Consider the following 21,780-nt stretch of genomic DNA (forward strand, 5'->3'; position numbering starts at 1 on the left):
GCATTTCCTGAAAAGAAGTAATCTCCAGTATATTGTTTCTTTGTCTCCCCGTGTTTTTTGTCTTTTGTAGAAATGCATATAAGGTGCCGCAACATCAGTTAAGTTCTTCTTGAGAAGGAAAACAATGTGCCTGAGGTGTAAAGCTATTTGCTTTTGGATACAAATATGACTTGAGTGCGCTGACTTGAAATCCCAGGACAGCAAGAGTAAAAATCTCCAAACCCTCTGAAGCCCTTTGAGTTCCGAGTCCAAAATCTTTTTCCAAGCATTCCTTGTTGTGAGGCTTGCGTTGATACGGAGTTGAAAATGCCTCGCTAAGGTCTGGCATTTGTAGGCTATATGCTGTTGACTTGCACTGAGAGGAAAGAGAACGGCAGAGATTATGGGCAATTAAAGCCCACTTTATGCTGGTCTGCTGGCGTCACAAAGTCTGGCCAAGAATGCTCACCTCGGCTAATACTATCAATGAGAACAAACTCTGCAGCATCAACTTATTATGTACAGTGAATTATTAATGCCAGAGCTAGCATGATCCGGCTAAGCTGGCTTGCCAGTTAAGGAAAGCAAGTATGCAATGGGATTTTTGTCAGAATGCTGAATAGTTAAACACTGCAAGATTCGCCAAGATAGCACAGAAAGATGAAACCTCTAGTTATAATTACACATATTGATCATTAATATAAACATGAGTGGAGTAATCACATGTTTGTGGGTTTACAAGAGAGTGCATGTTGCTTTAATTACAGTTTTGAATTAGTGACAGAGTCTGCTTTGCTCAACGTCCAGCTTGCAGAATATGATCTGAGAGTAATGATAGCTTATGACATTTGGGGAAAGGAGGTTTTGGCTGCTTTCTAACCAGTGCAATGTGGTTTTTGCATAAACTGCTCTGATGATGAATAACTACTGGAAATGTTTATGAACCTAGGGTGCATTGCACTGTGTTCACCATTAGAGGGCCTTCCTACAAAGCCAAAATGTGTCTGTGAACAGGTAGCAGCTCTCAGATCTGTGTGGATGTATGAGTGGTTGGGATGCACACACTCCTCCCTGTGTGTGTGTGTGTGTGTGTGTGTGTGTGTGTGTGTGTGTGTGTGTGTGTGTGTGTGTGTGTGTGTGTGTGTGTGTCTGTGTGTGTGTGTATACACCCACATATATATATATTTGTATGTATATATATATATTTGTATGTATATGTATTTATATGAATATATTATATATCGCCATATCGCCTCAAATACAAGTCAGCTGAGGTCACTATACTTTACACCGTGAAGACCTCTGGATGTTAAGGGAGCTGTGAAATGTCCTCGAGGATATACAGACCTTCCTGTCTCTGCCTGCCTGTCTCACTGCCTCCAGTGTAATGAACTAGGTCAAACTGTCTCCACTTTCATTGACTGTAAACCCCTACTGAGAGCGGGTGACTCCAGAGACATTAAAGTCACACTTGAGGGAAGTAATGGTTGGTATAAAATAGCGATTAGACCTGGATTATTTCAAAAATAGTCAATACGACTGGTTAATAATGATGAACTGTCTCTGAAATACCATCAATAGAAATGCAGACAGAAAATACAAATCTGTGTCAGTATCTCCACTTCCTTTGGGTCACGTTTTTTTAAACAAAAGATTGTCTATATCTGATCAGAACAGAATTGAATCGATTATGGCTGCCAACAAGAGTACTGGAAAATGTCTTGTGTTGCTCTCATGCAAGATGTTCAAAGCGTATAATAATCGTTATGTACAGTCAATTTGCTTTTCAAAAACCATGCAATCTGGCCTCGCAGAAGACATCTATTTTTTTTCCTGGGAGGATAATAATACAAACTGTACACTGTGTTTTGCTGCTTAAAGGCCCCAGCTGCACTGCGGGCTGGAAAACACTCACCGCCGCCAACTGGAGAAACATGCTCAATTTGATGCAGCTGTCTCCTGGAGGACATGCTGATGATGTGATTTTTGCGTAGTGAAACTGTACTTCGGAGCTGTGGTGGCACGGAGGGGGCTGTGGCTGTGGAGCAGGCCAGCAGGTCAGATAAACCAAAGGGCACGCCAGGCTGGATAAGGATCAGAGGAAGAAAGAGGAAAGTGAGTGAGGGGCCTCTGGGTCTGGGCTGTCGGCCCCCAGAGTAGGGGGCACTGGCCGGGGTGCCACATCGTTCAGACGGCCTGGTGTACACAGAGAAACCTGATCTAATGTAGAGTTTTCACACAAAACACATCTTCTTTTAAAGAAACACCATCAAAGAGGTGGTACATCCACATTTGCTGAATATTGTTATGTTGCCGTATACTTTTCACTCCACTACATTTCATGGAAACATACTTTTACTCCACCACGTTCACATGAAGCTATAATGATTTAAAAGATTGAGATAAAAGAAAGAAAGAAGCTTACAGAAGACACAACATTATCTGAGATTGAATCAGTTATTCCAGTCCTTTTGGCTCCCTGCAAAAAAAAAAGTTGTTGTATTGTTCATGGCTAAGAGATGTTGGAGACATTTCCCTTCTAAACTTTTCAGATGGTTTCATTTAAGTAGCGGTCCGAGGCCCCAAATGGAAAAATTATCCACTATTTCACAAAAACAAGCAAAGATTAGAGTGACAAGTAAAAAATGAACACAAATGTGTGCAGCTGAACATGACTGTTTCTTTATTCCTTTCCCAGTAATCATGTCACGACCCCTCGCGTTCGTGTCCCTTTGGAGGCGGCCCGACCGCTAGTTTGGGAACCAGTACTGAACTGTGTTGAATCCAGCTTCACCTCTACCAGCTACAACAGCAAAACGCTGCTAATTCATTATTCCATGAATTAGAGAGGAGAGGAGTCAGAGGAGCCATTGTTTGTAGAACAGATACTATTAATTTTGATACAGTACATTTTGCTGATAACACTCATTAGTACTAATAAAACTAATATTAGTACTTTAATTTAAGTGGGACTTTAAATGCTGGGCTGTTGAAATTTACTATTTATGTATTCGGGTACTTTTACTGAAGTTAATGTTACTACTTAAATGAGTACTTCTACCACCATCAGTGATAGTTTAACTGAGAAATGCAGTACAGAAAACGGTGCCGTTTGCTCAAGAAAGAAACATGATATGACATGATAGTGATGTTAGTTGAGAGTTTCTGAACATGAAACACATATATAATAAATCTGTAAACTAATATTTACTGCAGCACAAAAAAAGCTAAGTCTTCAGCAAGTATGAAAGGCCGTCGCAACATCTGCTTGGATGAAATTGAATGTAAAAAATGATAAATAAATAAAAAGAAAAACAAGGTTACAGTTTATATTTAGAAAATGAACATTATTGTCCACTTTGCTGCAGTTCTTCTTGATCTGATATAGAGCGACTTTTACAGTAATTTAGTAGTAGTATTATTAGTATTAACAGAGACACCAATCAATTGCTTTTTTTAGTTTTATTTATGTATCTATATTTCTAAATAATTACTCAAATATATCCATGTTTTCCTATATTCAAATAGGTCAAGTTGTTGATATTTTTAATCAACTTCAAATAACATGAAATTTAAAAAAAAAGTCTGCATAAAACTCACAGCAGGCAAAGCTGAGGATAATTGTCAAAATGGCTGGTCTTTAAATATCGAGGCACTTTCCTGCAACACTAAGCTTCTTGGCCTCAAGGGGAAGACGACGAGACACAAACAGAATCCGAGGCACGGCAGCCAACGCCATATTAAGTCTCTTTATTGAGCCGGATATTATTAGGCTACCAGACGGGCGCAAGGCTCAGTTCTTCAATACAGGGCTCATCTTACCGTTGTTTGTGTCGAGTGTTTGATTGAAGAGCAACATTGCTGCTGCTCCTCGGTCTTCAAGACGGACAGAAAGAGAAAAATAGTTGACTATGTACAGACTCGGTCGACGCAACGTCGCCATCGGGAGATGCTGCCACAGGCAAACCTGGCTTCCTAAAGAGTTCACAACATGAGCTGCCTTTAAATACCTGAAGCAAGGCATCCGAACATCAGAGACATATACTTTCTTTCAATTTTCTACTTTTATCTCATGTTATCTTTCCTTTTCTCTTTGTAACCTACTGTATAATCTTTAATCACCAGTTTTCTGTTTGTACACTTTACTTATATGTATTTATATATTTTACTTTGTTGTACCTCTGTTTGCACATCTCTGTATTTTGGTAGATCCTTACTTGTTATAAATGCATCTTTTTTGTCTTTATTTCACACTTGCTTTTGGCAATGTAAAGAGAATGTTAAGAGCAAGTGAGAGCAGGGGAGAGAGAGAGAGAGAGAGAGAGAGAGAGAGAGAGAGAGAGAGAGAGAGAGAGAGAGAGAGAGAGAGGAGTTAAAGGTCAGCACCACTGACTCCACTGAGGGAAATAAAAAGCTCAAATGTCTTGCCATTTCAACTAAAAGGGTAAAGACGCCCGTCAGCATTCATTTAAATGTTTCAGATGATCCAGTAGTGATAATCTTACCCTAATCTGTCTGATGAGGGCTGCAGTCAGTTGAAAACAAATTACGCTTAAACAGAGAACGTTGTTTGTGTTTGCACAGGAGGCTCTTGGTCCTGTGATGAAGCTGCAGGACAGCTGTTTGGAGGTGACTTTCTTTGGATGTTTATGGACTCTACTTTTTAAAGGAGGCTATTTGCTGCTTTGTGGTACATTTTCAGAGGAACTTAAGGGCACGTTGCTCGAGGTCAAATGGAAAGGTCAAGTATAATTATTATTTAAAAAAGACAAGATAAAAAAAATAAAAAAAACACAGCCGGTCAGACCTCTGCTCCACTGCTGTTTTTGCACCACTGTTCAGTTTTGAGTACCATCTTCTGATTTTTTTTTCAGTGCATGCATCATCGTTTTAACAAACACCAGACTTTTACCTTATACGAGGAGAAGCGACTACATCACATCCTTGCTGCCCTTCACTGGTGAGCGTGACTTTAAGAATTTAATTTAGGATTGTACTGCTTGTTTTTAAAGCCTTGAACGGTCCGGCTCCTGCCTGTGTGATTAGCTTCCTCTCTCTGAGCCTGATCGCTGCTGAGATCCTCTAGCAGGGCCCTGATAATGGTTCCAATATTCCAACTTGTCAGCAAAGGTGATAGGGTTTTTTCTGTCCAGGCCCCTTGGATCAGGAGCACTATTGGCTTTTTCATAACAGATGGTATATTATTGTATATGTTAATGCTTTTATATAATTGTATATGTTAATGCCTATATATATATATATATATATATGTAAATCAATTTGTAACTATAAATGATATAAATGAATGTATTATTAATCAAAAAACTATAACGCAAATAAAAACAACCCTAAAATAATTAGACTACAATCCTGTGCCGAACAGTTACATGCAGGCCACGACAACACTGTATAACTGCCAATTAAATATTGTTGGACCATATTTAACTGCTCAGGTGCAGTCAGACGGGCCTATTATCAAGTGTATTTGAGCCATTAGGCAACATTTTAATACCCATTGGCAGCAGCCGCATCTTGAACAAGCCTTTCACGTTCAGATTAAATCAAACGCACATATGTTCAAAACTCTGAACCTCCACTAAAAATATTATTGTGTAGGGATTCTGCTATACTGAATGTCTTCAGGGGATGTCGAAAGTAAAAATCAACCTCGTATGACTGATTAGAGGCTATCGATGGGACGATATCGGATGTTACCCCATATCGGGATAAATTGATCATGATGAATTTCCATTACATGGATAATCAGAAATATAGTAATGAGTGACTTGAAAAAGCTGTCTAGCTCACTTTGGTGTAACATGGAGTCTTATTTTAAAAATATATATATACACAGGATGAAAAAACACATTTTTAAATGTATTTATCCTTATAATTATGCTGGGAGACCATGATCCATGATCATCTTAGTTAAGATTATTTTATTGTTTTTCACTAAAAAGGGTGTTCACTTAGAAAACGTGTGAGTCTTATCTGTGAGGCAGTAAAACATATTTGTGTCACCATTTAAGAGTGTTAATCGCATTTGGATGATTATCAGGATATCGTAAATCACAATTATTTGGCCAAGATAATCGTGAAATGAAAATTTCATATGGTCTCATAGAGGCCTGTAAAATCTCAAAAACACAGGTCACCTTGGTAGATATACACACAGCCTTCAAATCGGTCGTTCCCTGCCATTAATAGCTGACTGAGCCTCCCTATGTCAGAGTGGACCGGGGGGCTCGACCCGGCGAGGGCTGCTGCCCTGGTGGATATTTCCTTTGATTTGCACTCTAATTGACCCAAATAAAGAGTGCTGCACCACGAACAGAGGTTTTCTACAGGCTACATGGCCTCGAGGAGAGAGGGGGCGAGCGAGGGAGAGAGAGAGAGAGAGAGAGAGAGAGAGAGAGAGAGAGAGAGAGAGAGAGAGAGAGAGAGAGCGGCAGCAGGGAGACAGTAATTCTCCTTTCCTTGGAAAATCCCATTTGCTTTTGTGCTCGACCAATCGCTGGATGGCCTCGCTCGCCTCGTCGGCCGTTTGACTTGACGTTTCGCTGCACTGCTGCTTCCGTGTCCCTGTCTGGCACCGAGGAGATCCCCCGTCCCTCCACTGCCATGACTCCTCATCTGATCACAGCGCAAAAGCAGCGACGCTTGAAATGACTGCTCGGACATTCGGTTGCCTCAACGCACAACACACAGGATCCGCTCGGTTTTGCGTAAAAAGCGCCGTCAAATCGGGAGAGACAATAAAACCATGCAGGAGAAGCTAACGGACCACAAGACAACCACTTCGTGCAGGGCGTCGTCGTTTTTTATCGACAACCTACTGGGCAAGGGACGTAATGGACACGAGTCGAAGTCGGACAGGAGTCGTGGGGACGCTGATCTGGAGGCGGTTTCCACCGGCCGAGGAGCGAACGCGCATCACGCCGAGGCGAGCGCTCCGGCGCCCGACGGCTCCAGCTCCGCGGCTCGGTCCCCGTACAGAGACTCGCCGCTGCAGTGGTGCCGAAGGGGGGATGCCTTAAACTTCAGGACTTTGGAAACACCGCAGAGTGAGTAGAGGCTCGCTTGTACGCGTCCTGCCAACTATGATTAGTTTCCAGAAAATAAAAATGCAATTTCAGTTGTGCATCTTAGTCTGAGTGCCATAAAACACAATGCAGAGAGTTTGTTGCAGTTATTGCTGGTGCTGTTAGCAGCTGTAGAATGTTTGTATTAATTGCTACAGAAATTATCTGTGAAATGCATGTAGAATCACATCATTCATCATCATTATATAATGACAACAGAGCCTTAAAGTAAAAAAAAGGGAAAAAGTAGGTGCTTCGTACATACCGTCTCCGATACGAGGCCAGATTTATGCAGCTTTTATTGACATCACGGATTGGCTGGTGCCATTGCTTCACGCCTCAGGTCAGGTTGTGTAAATGTATTAGAACCACGTGGATTTAATAAAGACAGCCGGATTGGAAGTCGCACGCTGCTTCTCGCATCAGTAAATAGCACCAACTAAGTCAGGGAGGTGTGGAGACTGTCGTCTCTCTCCGTTCGGCCAGCCAGAGTTCACCGTGCACTTACTTTGTAATGCATCGTTCTGCAAATATTTTAGACTGAACGGAACACTGGCATCGATCTGTAAAAGAGACTAAGACTCCATGTTATTTTGAGCTTAATTCGCCCTATACTGTAAAAAAACAGAGATGTCACGGCTGCTTGTCATAAAGAAATCTGTGTCTTGCTCCGAAAATGACGCAATGACACAAATGCCCAGAGTAAAAACTCAAAATAGACGCGCAGTAGCAGTGCACGTCAACGTGACGCTTTTACGCACATTCCGTGTCCTTTTTTTGCGACTCACCCTCACCCTCACACCAAAAAAGTGCCCCTCCCCGTGTGCGAGTCAGATACTTTGATTTTTTAAATTCCAACACCATAGGCTACTCTTGTGTTGACGATTAATGTAAGCCCCTTGGTCAATACAAAAGCCCACACAATATGTCGGTAATTTGCTGGGATTATGATTATTAAATCATACGTTTAAAAGACTCCCTTTGATAAACCGTGTATTTATGCTATTTATTTATAAGACTTATTTGAAACACAACGTCCTCATGTGGAGCATGTTATGCAATCCAATCAAAACGCCTTTGCTTTGCCCATGCGCACCCCAACTTTCTGGTGCAAAACACAAACGCATAATTAAAACCCATGTGCATTTAACAATCCTAATATTTCTCGAGTGAGCCATAAGTGGATCTGACAGGTGCCGTTTGATCTCTTCCAACTCGTTTCTGTCATTTTCCTCTGACGCAATGGTTTTATTCCTTTATTCCGGTAGACTGAATTATTCCGCCTCCAGCACATTGAAGCAGATGGGACGGGCTTTTATCTGCTTTACGGCCGACAATATATCAGAAAGCTGGGCTGAGAAATTGTCAGTCATGTCCCTGCCTGTTCTCCTTTCAGGTCTCAGAGACAACACGAGTCCAGACGAGCACTGCTGCTCCATGTCGACCAGCGACAGGTGCTCCCCCGCCGTGTCCGAGCCCATAACGGAGGGCAGCGAGGAAAGCGACCGGAAAACCGGCGACAGCAACCTGACGGACGACAACGAGGACGCGCACGCCGGTTGTGACGCGCGCTCGGAGCACGACGCGACCTCGGACCCGAGCTCCACCCGGAAGAAGAAGACCCGGACCGTGTTCAGTCGCAGTCAGGTGTTCCAGCTGGAGTCCACCTTCGACGTGAAACGGTACCTGAGCAGTTCGGAGAGAGCGGGTCTGGCGGGCTCTCTGCGCCTGACGGAGACGCAGGTCAAGATCTGGTTCCAGAACCGGAGGAATAAATGGAAGAGACAGCTGGCGGCGGACCTCGAGGCGGCGCACATCCCGCACTCGACCCAGCGGATTGTCAGGGTCCCCATTCTGTATCACGAGGGTCCCGCCCCCACCGCGGCGCTGGGTTTCAGCCTGAACGGACATCCACTCTCTCCGCCCGTCGCGGGCTTCTCCAGCTCCGTCAACTACCCTCTGTCCTCGTTCGCTCACTCCATGAGCATGCTGAGATCGCAGATGACCGGCTTGGTGTAAAGACTTGCTGGAGAGCGATGCGTCAAAACTGTGTTAGAAACGTGAATTCACCCTGTTAATACTGAGTCGTGCAATAACCCACAATGCTGCAGAGAAAAAGAAGATGTTGACTGCGTCCAAAGATGAGAGCCGGGGAGACACGAATCATAACAAGCAGTATAACAAGATGATCTTTATCTATTCATAAGGCTCCGCGGGAGTCGGTGTCGCCTCCCGCGGCAGAATAACAGCAAAGCACGGCGAGGCCCGAGAGCGAGGAGGCCGAGGCCGCTCCTGTACTGTAGCATACTGGATGTTTGAATACACACATATTTTTGCAAACTTTTTATATTTAAAGCCACGCATTTTTCCAACTTTGTCACTTTTTTTTCCACATAATAGATAAATAAAAAAAAACAACCACAAAATTGTCTGCTTTTCTGTTGTTTATAAACACTCACAGAGCTCAAAGGTGTGTATTTCTCTCCGTCGATCACACAAGTGCTACGTCACACCGTGACGTAAATGAAGTGATCGCATGTGCTGCCTGTGACGGAAATGGCAAAGTTAGTCTTTTATACTTTGAAGTGTCTGCAGTATTGCCTCTGTCCTGTACCTCTGTCATTCAAGTTCGTCTTCTTAACGCCCATGGCAGCTGAGCTGGCTGTAAAGTGCAATAAACGATGTATGGAATAGGATAGATTCTGTATCAGTGATATGCAAAACCGATCGGCGATCGTTAAAAAATAAAAAAATAAAAAATCACGAGACAAAAAATGCACTAGACATGCAAGTCTTCTCTTTTTACCCGTTTACATCAACTACCTTTTTATAAAAATGCCAAGCAGTCAGTAAGTTGTGTCCATGTGTTAAATATGTAAAAAAAATAAGTAGACGCCGCACGGATTTCCCGGATGCATGTATAAATCCCTGCAAAATGGAATTTTCCAAGCCGTTGTAAATGGAGAAATAAAAAAGATACATTAAAATCCGGTATACGTGTAATACACGGACACAAAAATATTAAAGAGTGATATAAATATCGTTATTTACATTGATCCGCTTTAAATGAGCACTACAAATATATGGCTTACCAGCTATGGATTATGACATTATATAATGAAAAGAAACGATCGTTTTCTGAATGCAATATGGTAGAAATGTAAAAAGAGAAGTTATTTGTTGGCAGGCTATATTTTTACTCATGTCGTAACATATTTGTGCACTAAGAAGCAGCAAGTCAGAGAAACAAAAAAAATTGTATAACTCATAAATTCTCAATAAAAATATGCTTTTGAGAAATACTATGCTCAAATGTCATGGACACACAACGCAATGACACTAATGGTCATTTGATTTACTATCAGGTTGTAAATCAGTTAAACTTTTTTTTTTTGCTTTGTTTGGGACACCCACATCTGACTCGAGTTAAGTTCAGAAAGAATGCAGCTGGCTAAAATCGAAACCACAATCAATTGTGTCTCATACAGTATGGTGTGGAATAACAGTGACACTAAACTCTTTATTTTCCTAAGGGACCCCTGCAGGGCTCCGGACCCCGGGTCTCCTTGCAGCAGATGAATGAGGATGAAGGGGGGGTGAGAGTGTGGAGGCTACAACAACACTCTCTCCTACCCTCCCCTCTCATCCCATCGCTGCCATTGGCCCGTGGCTCTGCTGCACGCTCCTCTGGACCAATGAACGAGGACAACGCGCGCTCCATCCGGTGTGCGCGGTAACGGTACAGGCAGAGCATCGCCAGCCCAGCAGTGTCTGCTCAGTGGCTGCTGCTATGGTGCGTTGACCATCGAGACGTTAGTGGTCATATTAACGTCCCGGTTTAGACTTGACGGCGAGTAGACACGCGGAAGTAAACAACAACAACAGAACAGGACTGACGCGTTGGAGAATATGAACAAAGTGGACGCACCATGCCGACCCGCCGCTTCTCTGAAATTCACTATTGACAACATCCTCAATCTCAAGACGAGCGGGAGGAACTGTGAAAGTTGTCGTCCCGCCGGACCGCACGATGACTCGGCCACGGCGACGCGTAAAGACGGCTTCCAGAGCCGCCACGAGGAGCAGGTAGCCCGGCAGCGACAGGAGACGGGCAGCAGGCTCAGCGAGCAAGGTAAGACCGCAGCTGTGCGTGGCAGCGAGACCTTCTGTCATTCGCGTTCACCATTACGCACCGCGCTCCCCAGACACGGTGTCAGGTTGACGTTAACGTAGCAGCACAGTCGAGACTTTTAACCACAGTGGGTTAACCGAAGTGCCATTTCGTTTTCGCAGAGCTGATCCCGGAGCGCCACGGAGCCACGGAGTCGGTCATCATCAGCCGCGGAGACGATAAGGCGGCGACGGAGGTGCGCTTCGAGAGCGGGGACAGCAGCTGCGACGACAGCAGCTCCACCACCACCACCACCACGGCCACGGACAGCCACAAAGGAGGAGGCGGCGGCGCCAAGAAGAGCAAGATGATCACGAAAAAGAAGACGCGCACCATTTTTTCCAAAAGACAGATTTTCCAGTTGGAATCTACCTTCGACATGAAACGCTACCTGAGCAGCGCCGAGCGCGCCTGCCTCGCCAGTTCCCTCCAGCTCACGGAGACCCAGGTGAAAATATGGTTCCAGAACCGCAGGAATAAATTGAAACGGCAGATCTCGACCGAAATCGACGGACCTGTTAGTGATTTCCCCGAGACGGGGAAGCCGGTGGTGGTGGGGCAGCTCCCGGCCCTGTACAAAGAGAGCAACCTGCTGGGCAGATGCCTGCTGCCCATGCCTCTGCCCGTTGTGTACCCGGGGAGCAGCACGCCTTACCTCTGCTTCACAAACGCCAGCAAGTACTTCAGCCTGTACGACGGGGACGTATGATGGTTCCACCGGGTTGCCCGCGTGAAAAGAGACACTATTTGGTGGTCTGTTGCCAAGTTTCAAGCATTTAAGGTGTTTAAAGGTTGGGTCGGACCCGCGGCCTTACGGTTTATAAAGACTGCAAGTACAAAGACAGAGGAGTAGTTACATATCACTAAAAAAAATAATAATAAGCTGATTCGGTTTTATTTATTTTTTCAGTCTCTATGGGTTTTGTATTGGCCTGACACTAAACCTGCTATAACACATAGCCGTTTTTAGGAATTAGCAGGCTAAGCTAATGATAGCCTGAGGGAGGCCTAAACACTCAATCCCAACATTTCTTGTTTACATGCCATAGCATTATTATTATTATTATTATTATTATTGTTATTATTATTATTATTATTACTGTCAACAGCATTTCCAGCAGCCTAAGCCACCAAAGAAATTACTATAGCCTCGCTATTTGCATGCATTTCCTGTATCATAATGAATTTTTGAATTACTGAAATTATCTATGTATTTAAATGAATGTAATTAACATTTTATGTTTTCACGCATGTCTATTTTCTTTCTGAGCATTCTACTATTCTTTATTCAACGTTTGCCTACAGGCTCGTTACACCATTTATTGAAACTGTAATTAAAACATCTTCATTCAAGACATTTATTTTACAGAATTGATTCACTATTTTCAATTGAGCTTTTTGTGCATTTGCGTTCAATTACATGAAATTGCAGACGGTTGCGACACAATGTATGTTTGTTCAGTTCAATAATCTAAGGTTGTACAATTTATTTTATAGATAAAATAATATGACAGGATTTACTGATTGAACAGTCGTATTAAAAGTTGCAAAATCTCAAACTAAAGCGAAAAGATAAACACAGTGCCAGTAAAGGCCCCTTAATGTAAATCTATCCTAAATGCCTGCTAATCCAATGGGCCCTAAGTGCTTGTAGGCAAACACTCCAATTTAAAAACGCAGGCCTCAACATAACCATGGCATGTTTTAAAATGGGAGCAATAATTGCTGTATAAAATATGCATACGTTCAGAATTGCTGATCAAATCTATAACTAATGACATGATTAATAACTATTATTGAAACAACCATTTAAGCGGTACCAGTGTCAGTTAGTTTGGATATAATGTACAAACAGTGGATGCCGATATCAAAATTTAAATATATAATTTATAATATAACAAGCATATTTAGGATATAAACTACACGTATGTTGAAGCAGCTTGACAAAATGACTGATTGACTGACTATATTGTGATCTTTCTTGGGAAACTACAAACATTTAGAAGAATCTGTTACCGTACATGTACAGTATCCTTTCTGTTCTCTGTGACCTAGACATGTCTTGCATGCAGGAAGTGGTGCACAGACAGGAGGTGAGACTCATAGACCTAACATATCCATACAAGCTACACAACATTGTGAGCAACATGAGCGACTAATGTGATAACTCTGAGAAACTAAAACATTTTGGGGTAAATCACGATCCAAGGACGCTCATCCGTTCGCTCTAAGTTGTGAGACGGCGTCTAGGTCCCGAAGCTCTCTTTCTGAAAGGAAGCCGCTCCGCTGTGGTACCACAGACCAATTTACCAGCAGCCTCAGCATAATCCAAAGAGTGTACACAATGGAAATCTGTGCACCCACTCCTGTGAAACCAAGCGAAGGCTCATTTCTTGTGGACCAGCTTCCAAGTCAGGCGTATTACTAATGATTTGGGTTGGCGCTGCAGAAATACACCTCAGAAGGCAGAGTGAATTAACGCACCTTAGAAATAGGGTTCTCAGCTTTGATGACATAATTGTTGACATATTTAATTGTTGCATCATCTGTTTTGCTGAATGTGTGAGTTTACATGAAATTGTCACAGAGATTAGTCCAACAATTTGAGAAAAGAAATTCTGCAAAATACAACCATCTAAACAGGATTTCATTTTGGAGTTTGTCTTTTAAAGAAACTGCTTACAGTTCTTGTGGTTTTTCCAAAGTGACTAATTGGTCTGACCTTTGAAATGTCTGAAATTACTGTGGCAGTCGGAAAAGCTTCAAAGTCTAAAGTTTTAATATTTGGAAAGACGGAATATGATTTGATATTTTCTTGATCCCTTCAGGGGATGGTTGTTGCTCCTCGTGCCGTAAACGTTAATAGCCTTGACTTTGACAGGATTTGTTAGTAGCGCAGAACTAAACTTGATCCACTCAAAATAAAATCCTGCATGCATTTTCAAAGGACGAAAATAAGAATCAATGAAAATCCACTTCCTGCATTGACTGAGCTGAAAGTCAGTTGGAAGTCAGTTGACCTTATCAGTGCTGCCTCTTGACCCCAGTGCTCTTTGACACCGTTCCCTTCAAGTTTTTGTTCTATCAATGTAGCACCAAATCATACCGAACAGAAACGTTAAAAAGCAAACATATTCATGATGTAAACAGGATTCTACATTAAAAAATCAAGACACTATTTGTTCATCATCGATCCACTACACCAAATAATAAAGACCTCTCTAAGGCATTTGCATGCATCATTATGTGTGTGATTCAGAGACACACACACACACACACACGCACACACAGTGTGTTGACGTGTGTGATGAGAGGCCCGTTATGTCCTTGCTGTCTCGTGTTTCAGAGCTGCTAGAGAGAGTCTCACCACTGCTCAGTACCCACAATCCCTGGCGGCTGCCCGCTCAGACATGATGGCAGACTGTCAAGACATGAGGTGTGGCCAAATGGTATGTTATTAACATTTAAGTCGTATTTAATGGAGACATAAATTGAAGAACATGCTATCTTAAAGGCACTCAGGCAGGATCTTCAGACTGCAGAGAGTAAGGTAAAATTATTTTTAAAATAAAGTTGTACGAATGACCTCACCGTGCACACCGGACCGTTTGCACTAATCCACCTCGATATACGTTGTAGGAGGAGTATTTGTTTCTACCACTGTGCTCTTTTCTTTTTGTCACCCAATCTTCCTCTCCCATTCTTACTGTACTTGCCTCCCGCCTCTTGCCTTGTCATAGCTCATCACAGCAGTCTGTGCACTGAGGCCTGACTGTGTGCGACTATGACTGAATGAGAAGGACTGAGGAAAGTGTGTAACAAAGAGAGAGGGAGGGAGAGAGAGGGAGAGGGAGGGAGGGAGGGAGAGGGAGGGGAGAGAGATCGGTCAGAACCAGTTGATGAGTGTGTGCTTGTGTTGGAAAAACTATGATTACGTTTGTATTTCTGCATGGATCAGCGGCTCTCTATAGCTGAGGTCCGGCTGGTCAGGAGCAAGGAAGTCCTGTTCCTGTTGGTTGGCGAGTGACTCTTGTCGTGTCGTGTGTGTGTGTGTGTGTGTGTGTGTGTGTGTGTGTGTGTGTGTGTGTGTGTGTGTGCATGCGTTCACATTACGCCAGCATAACACTCTCTGGCAGCTCTTTTCTGCATGACTAGATGGGGGCTCCTCTCTCAGCTCGCTTGTTACTTTAACCTCTCTTGACCTCTCCTGGTCATGTGACAAAAGGTCATCGCCCAAGACGATGGGAGAAACCGCCCTCCAACATATTTCTTCAACATGAAAACACAGAAAGACTGTCTACAAAATATGGCACTTGTTTAGATGCTCCGTTTTAGGCCAATCGTGTTTGCATCCGTCACACGGGGAAATACAAATGCAGCTCTCAGTTCAACTGTGTTGGTCATCCTGATAAAACAAAACACATTAAACACAAAATGCTTTTCTTCAGCATCAGTCCTGTCCAAGGGTTCCCCCTGGGGGGGGTCCCAATGCACTGGAGGGCAACCTGAGACCAAAACTACATGACACAGCACATTGTAAAGTAAACAACAAGGCTATTAGTTAGAGGGGGAACCTGAGACAGGAGGTCTGTGTATGTGTCACACTTAAAGACTGTTTGATGGCCTATTGATCTGCTAATTTAGTCACCCCCTCCCCCTCCCCCTCTTCCACGATGCAAATTGCTGGGGAGGAAATTGAAAGATTGCCGAAGGGATGAAATCAGATAAAGGTAAGTGATACAGAGACAAAGATAAGAGATGAGAGAGTGCAGGGATGAGAGACGATGAGACCAGATTGGACTGAGGCCAACGATTAATTGCAAGGCATGCTAAGTGAGAGAGTAAAAACAAATGAAGTTAGAGGAGTGAATTCAGAAATGTCTTCCATGCAATATGAACGGGATCGAAACACGCAGACTCACAACAGAGTATGTGACTCAATTTTGAATATTTTTCCATGTGTGACAATTGATCAATTGTCACACATGGAAAACAATTCAACAATTGAGGTGATCATAATGCTGCAAACGAATCCCAGCGTGTTATAATATAATATCGGACAGCAGATGAAGTCCAGGATGATAAAATAGAAAACATCTACATGTACATTTTGACCAAGTATATTTATTATTATTTTACTTTTAGCCCAAGAGAAATATTACAAAAAGTAAGGTTACGGCCTTAGTGATTTTAAGACTGCTAAATTCAGTATTCTTACCTGCTCACAATGACAGCCTGCTGATTTGTGTATAATTGTTACCATGTTCACCATTTTCCTGTATTAGCACGCTAACCGTTGCTAATTAGGTGTAAACACTATGTACAGCCGAGGCTGATGGGAATGTCATAAAGTATTTTTCTGTATCTGTAGCTTTGCTTGAGGCCCAACCCATTCTTTTTCATCACACACACACACACACACACACACACACACACACACACACACACACACACACACACACACACACACACACACACACACACACACACACACACACACACACACACCGTGTATCAATTAAAGAGCATCGTCTCCCACGGCCTCCCTCACGTCCTGTCCTCTCAGACACTCTTGTCAGGGTAATGTGCCATTAATCTACCACTGAAAACACATTATTGGCCAATCAATAGGTACGATGGAGGGATCAAGGCAGAGGAAAGGGGAGAAGGAAGGAGGGGAAGGACAGGAGGAAGGGGAGGGATGCTGGGGAGGGGTCAACACTTATCCATAACACCAGAGAATGAGCTCCACTATTTGCAGACATGGAATACTGAATGTGGTTTCTTGCTGACAGTCAATACATGTCCATTAACAACAGATACCAGCGTCAGAGTGTCCTAACTTTTTAAACCCCCCACCCTTTGATGATACAGAGGGGGGGGGGGGGGGGGTCATACATCCATGAACAGTGGACATGGCCAAATAATGGCCCTAACAGGACTTTATACATGTTAACACATAAATATCAAGTCACTCTTCCTCTATATTTAGGAGCAAAAGTGCCAAAATGCACTAGGGAGATCACTGCTTACATCCAGTAGTACAACGAGACAGACCCCGCCGCCACCTTCGCCTCTGGTGCTGAAATCAAGCGTTTAATTGAATTAAATTCATGTTCCCAGCATTGATAAAGATTTGCTAACTGCCAGCTACAGCACTCCATCTGTTTCCTGCCCTTTAAACGATGTACACACACTACTGGACAGATTGTTTCTGAGACATTGAACACACGTGCACACACACACACGTAGACACACAGGGACTGTCACATATACCGTCAACGACAAAGACTCACTGAACCTTCCCACGTCCACCTTGATGGTCTTGTACCACAGGATGCGGTCACGCAGATCTAAGCGGAGCAGAGCGTGTAGTGTGCGTGTAGCAGAGCTGACCCGCATGCCTCTATAGTGACGTGACACCGAGTCACATCCAGAAGACCAGGCAAACACTGGCCTGCTGCCATTTACAGCTTCACTGGATGCTGCTGAATAAATAGTTGCAGTGAAGCCCAGTCCCCAAACACGCAGTGTCCTGCAAAGCTGTTGCTAGTGATCCAATTAAGGCCAGTACACAATGTAATACAGCGCCGGCCACCATGAAGAGCTCCGTCCACGAGAAAACAAGGAAAGGGCTAAGACAAGTTTCTTAGCTTTCCAGCACATGATGGTATACAAGGTGACCTGAGAGGTTTAGGTGTTAGAGCAAAGTATTCTTGAAATGACACACTGATTCAGCTCCGACTACTTTGACATGCAACCTCTGATTTATAGTGCTGCTACTGCACTGTTAGGGAAATAAGTAACCATAGAACTGTAACTGTCACTGTAAATGTAGTGTAGAAGGAACCATAAGCCAATGCCTGAGCTCCACTGTATTCCTCCAGCAGAACAAGCCAAGACATTCAGCAGCACTGGATGGTTCAGTGGGCTTCCAACCATAAAGGCTAGAGGATCAGCCTGATGGCTAACTGGTGTGGAAATGCAGGGATCTTCACTGTGTTAATTGTTCACTGACCCTTCTTTACGGCAAATGTTTCTTTACTGCAACATTGTGTTTACACCCGTCAATCAAGATGAAACGTTATGTACTATGCACACTAAAACGTTTTAGTTTGCATAATTAAAATTGTGAAAATCAAACAGAGAACCTGCTGAAGGATTTAAATTTCTGTAATGTGAACTTTATTTATATACCATTTAACTTGAGAGGACTTAAGACGTTTTCATCTAATAAAACCATAAAAACTACTTTAAACGACTTCCTGTATATTTGTTTCATCTTCTCACCTGTACCTGAAGCAATATACCCACACAAATACAAAATATTGTAATTGTGTGTGCTGCTTTTGGTCAGAACACTTGCCAAAAGATTTGGGTCCTGAAATCCTAAAGACAGACCTAAAAATCAAGTCTTCATGCACAGAAGTTGGTGCAAGTGAGCAATCTGGCCATCTAAACAAGATTGCGTACGACACCTACATGAGTGTTTGTAACTATATAAAATAGAAAATATTTGTGATTATGAAGATTTGGTGAAAGGATTCTTAAACAATGGGATTCATGGCATGTAACACTGAGGCAGAATAGCATGTGATAACTTAACTTAAACATCACCAGGGAAAGCTGATCTCAAGCTCACACAACTAAGAGGATCATGGAGAATTGACATTATTCATAAACAGACACATTTATCGTGCACGTAAAAAATTAGTTGAACATGACAGGAAGACTCGCGAGATATAACAAAAAACAAAGCAAAAAATAGGTAAAAACAAGGCAACTGAATTCAGTTTGCTATCGCTCTCGTGATTACTCTGTTATTTCCCCACAAAAACACACACCACAAACACACCTCTTAGCCCTGAAGCGTGCGGATCTCTCGAGGATTGTGCTCCCCTCTGGCCAGTTCAGGGGAGGCTCTAAGTGCTCTGTAATAGCCAGCAATCAGCACAGATGGATAGAAACCAACGTCTCGCCCTCAGGAAAGAAATATAAATAAATAAGATGAATAAATAAAAGCCCTGTGTCCTCACAACCACATACTGCATTGGGCATGTGTTTTATAATGAATATAGATTGAGAGGTTGAAATATTTATGGTCCAGGGGTGGTGTGAGTTTGGGTGGGGGGCTAATGGTGTGAAATCGCATCCCAAGTGGAAGGAAATGAAAAAGGAAAATTCCTCACAGTCCGGAAGCGTCCCAGCGAGTTGTCAACTGGGATTCTATAAAGATACTTCCAGTAAAATGGGTTTAGGGTACAATTTTATTTTATTTTTTTCCCCAGTGTTAAATGGAAAATATTTGCTTAAGTAACACTGCAGAAAAAATTTGTTGTTGTAAACAAAAACATCTGCATTTAGAACAACTTCTTCAAAAATCTCTGTGATGTCACCAAACGGCCTCGCTTGGAACCAATATTCATAAAAATGCCTTAACACTTGGTTTACATCAAAGTGCCCTATACACCCCCATTACCTAATTTACTCGTACGGAGCCTTCACCTAAGAGCCGTAAACAGTTAAAGCCCTCCATTGGTCAGTGGAGAGGTGTCTGGGGACACGGGCTGACTAAGAACAGCCCAGGGGCCAGATGAAGAATAACTGAGTAGACTGCTGCGGAGAGAGAACATATTGTCCCTGACAAGAACAAACATTGGACTGATAAACAAGTAGCTCGGGGTGAGCAAGCGTTTTAGGGAAGCATGAAAGAGAGAAAGAGCAAACTGTAAAGCGGTAAAAGGGAGTCAGAGGAGATGAGCCGAGATGAGCACCGACTCCAAAAATAGTCACACCGACGCCCCGGGAGAGCTCCGAGATTCACCTATTCTCTTTCACATCGTTATCTGGGATCAGCCTCAAGATGTTCCCTGCGTTTGTATACAATCACGAGGTTTCGCGTGTCCGAAAGAATATTTGCGATGTCATGTACAGTGTATGTGTAAACATGCTTACGTGAAGCATGGAAGCAGATAAACGTGTACATTTGCTGCTTTAATTGAGCCTTGATTGAACCGTGAAACACTAGAAAGCATTGAGGTAACCCTGGTTAACCCCTGGCTCAACAGGGCAACTGAAATGCAATGTTCGCCACTACGTTGCACACCAATTAAGCGGACAGAGGAGCGATGAACATGAGACCTAAGTCGACATTAACTACTTTTGCCCTGCAGCACTGAGATTGTCTATCAATAATAATGTGCATGTCTCATAAAAGCGTCTCCCGGCTCTTCTGGCGATGATAAAGGAACACGTCATCTAAGATCTCTCTTTTCAGAGCTGCACTATACTCCCGGCACTATCGGTACTTAGGAGGCATCAAGCCCGCTTGTTGTCGGACAGAAAAATATTCCTGTCTTTAAGTAAATATTTTGTCCAGCATTTGAGGGGGCGGTTTCAGACTTAAGTGTTTTAAAGCGTTGTTTGGGGTTAGGGGGCTTAGATGAGTACCGGAGGATATTTGAAAGAGGCAACTTCTGGTCGCAGGCGGGATGAAACGTTGATAGTCTGTTGGGAGGGTTTAATAATGAAACGAGAACATGCGGAGACTTGCTGGAGTTAAGTACACTTTGGAGTGCACTCAGAAGTGTTGTGGAAGAGGTACCGACGACAAGTTGGGACGAGGAGGTGCCACGAAGATGGTTAACAAACTGTTACCGGCTCGGAATCTGGGTCGATCCGCTGTCGGTAAAGAAAACAGATTTCCCTTTATGGTAATTGAAACGAAAATAATAAAATAATCATAAACTTACAGCAGAGCTGATTAACAGACTGTTATAAAGCGACGGGGGCTGTAATACTTCTACATTCAAACCTAGAGGCAGTTAATGCTAATGTGTTCCATTCATAAGTAAGAATTACTGAGTGCTGGTGTCTGGGATGCTATGATGCTGCAGATTGAACAATAAGTGTAAGTGCATTCGACTCATGTGTGTATAAACATAAGAATGTGTGTGTGCGTGTGTGTGTAGCCCCTCTGCCATCAGGAGGTTTTAATAGAGTAGTATATTCCTTTGCATTTTACATGACTGTAGGGCACGCTGCTCTCGCCTGTCTGCTCTGCTCAGATCAGATGCTCAAACTGGAGCACAGAACGGACTGCAGGTCTTCATACTATCTCGCTCTGTAATCTGTGTGCTTTATGTGTGTTCATGGGCTTGTGTGCATACTTTAGGCTACATATAGCCCCCCGCAAAATGAATTCCTTGTATTCTACAACACTTTTAGGATTACACTGTATGTGCCCACATCCTGTCCGAGTCTGAATTACTGCAGCCATTGTGCTCCAACACTTCACACATTGGCAAGCCCTAAAAGCAGCATGCCATGGGTTGCCATGACATCTTGTACAGACATGCATGGTCCCCAGAGGATGAATCCCAGATTTTTCGTCTACCATCCTCAAATTCAGCTGGTCCAGTTCTTTGGTGTATGACCAAATACTAATGGCATTTCCATCAATTTCAGCGTTTAGTCCGAATTAGCACATAGAATGTAAACATGCTAACGTGAGCATTTAGCCCAAAGCACCGCTGTGTGTAAATACAG

The 21,780-nt window shown here is 43.1% G+C and overlaps 2 protein-coding genes across 2 annotated transcripts; both read left to right on the forward strand.

Moving 5' to 3' along the window:
- Positions 1–6,489: 6,489 nt before the first annotated feature.
- hmx1 (H6 family homeobox 1) lies at positions 6,490–9,443 on the forward strand. Its single transcript, XM_084005719.1, has 2 exons — positions 6,490–7,043; positions 8,458–9,443. Exons 1-2 carry the CDS (start codon positions 6,743–6,745, stop codon positions 9,078–9,080), a joined length of 924 nt encoding a protein of 307 aa, XP_083861845.1. The 5' UTR covers positions 6,490–6,742; the 3' UTR covers positions 9,081–9,443.
- Positions 9,444–10,823: 1,380 nt separating this feature from the next.
- hmx4 (H6 family homeobox 4) lies at positions 10,824–12,580 on the forward strand. Its single transcript, XM_084005718.1, has 2 exons — positions 10,824–11,193; positions 11,355–12,580. Exons 1-2 carry the CDS (start codon positions 10,971–10,973, stop codon positions 11,939–11,941), a joined length of 810 nt encoding a protein of 269 aa, XP_083861844.1. The 5' UTR covers positions 10,824–10,970; the 3' UTR covers positions 11,942–12,580.
- Positions 12,581–21,780: the final 9,200 nt, after the last annotated feature.

Source organism: Eutrigla gurnardus (assembly GCF_963514095.1).
Source record: "Eutrigla gurnardus genome assembly, chromosome: 3".
NCBI lineage: Eukaryota > Metazoa > Chordata > Actinopteri > Perciformes > Triglidae > Eutrigla > Eutrigla gurnardus.

Coding starts and splice junctions, on each gene's coding strand:
- hmx4 (XM_084005718.1), top strand. CDS start 10,971: ATGAACAAAGTGGACGCACCATGCCGACCCGCCGCTTCTCTGAAATTC. Junction 11,194..11,354: donor CAGCAGGCTCAGCGAGCAAG/GTAAGACCGCAG, acceptor TCGTTTTCGCAG/AGCTGATCCCGGAGCGCCAC.
- hmx1 (XM_084005719.1), top strand. CDS start 6,743: ATGCAGGAGAAGCTAACGGACCACAAGACAACCACTTCGTGCAGGGCG. Junction 7,044..8,457: donor GACTTTGGAAACACCGCAGA/GTGAGTAGAGGC, acceptor TTCTCCTTTCAG/GTCTCAGAGACAACACGAGT.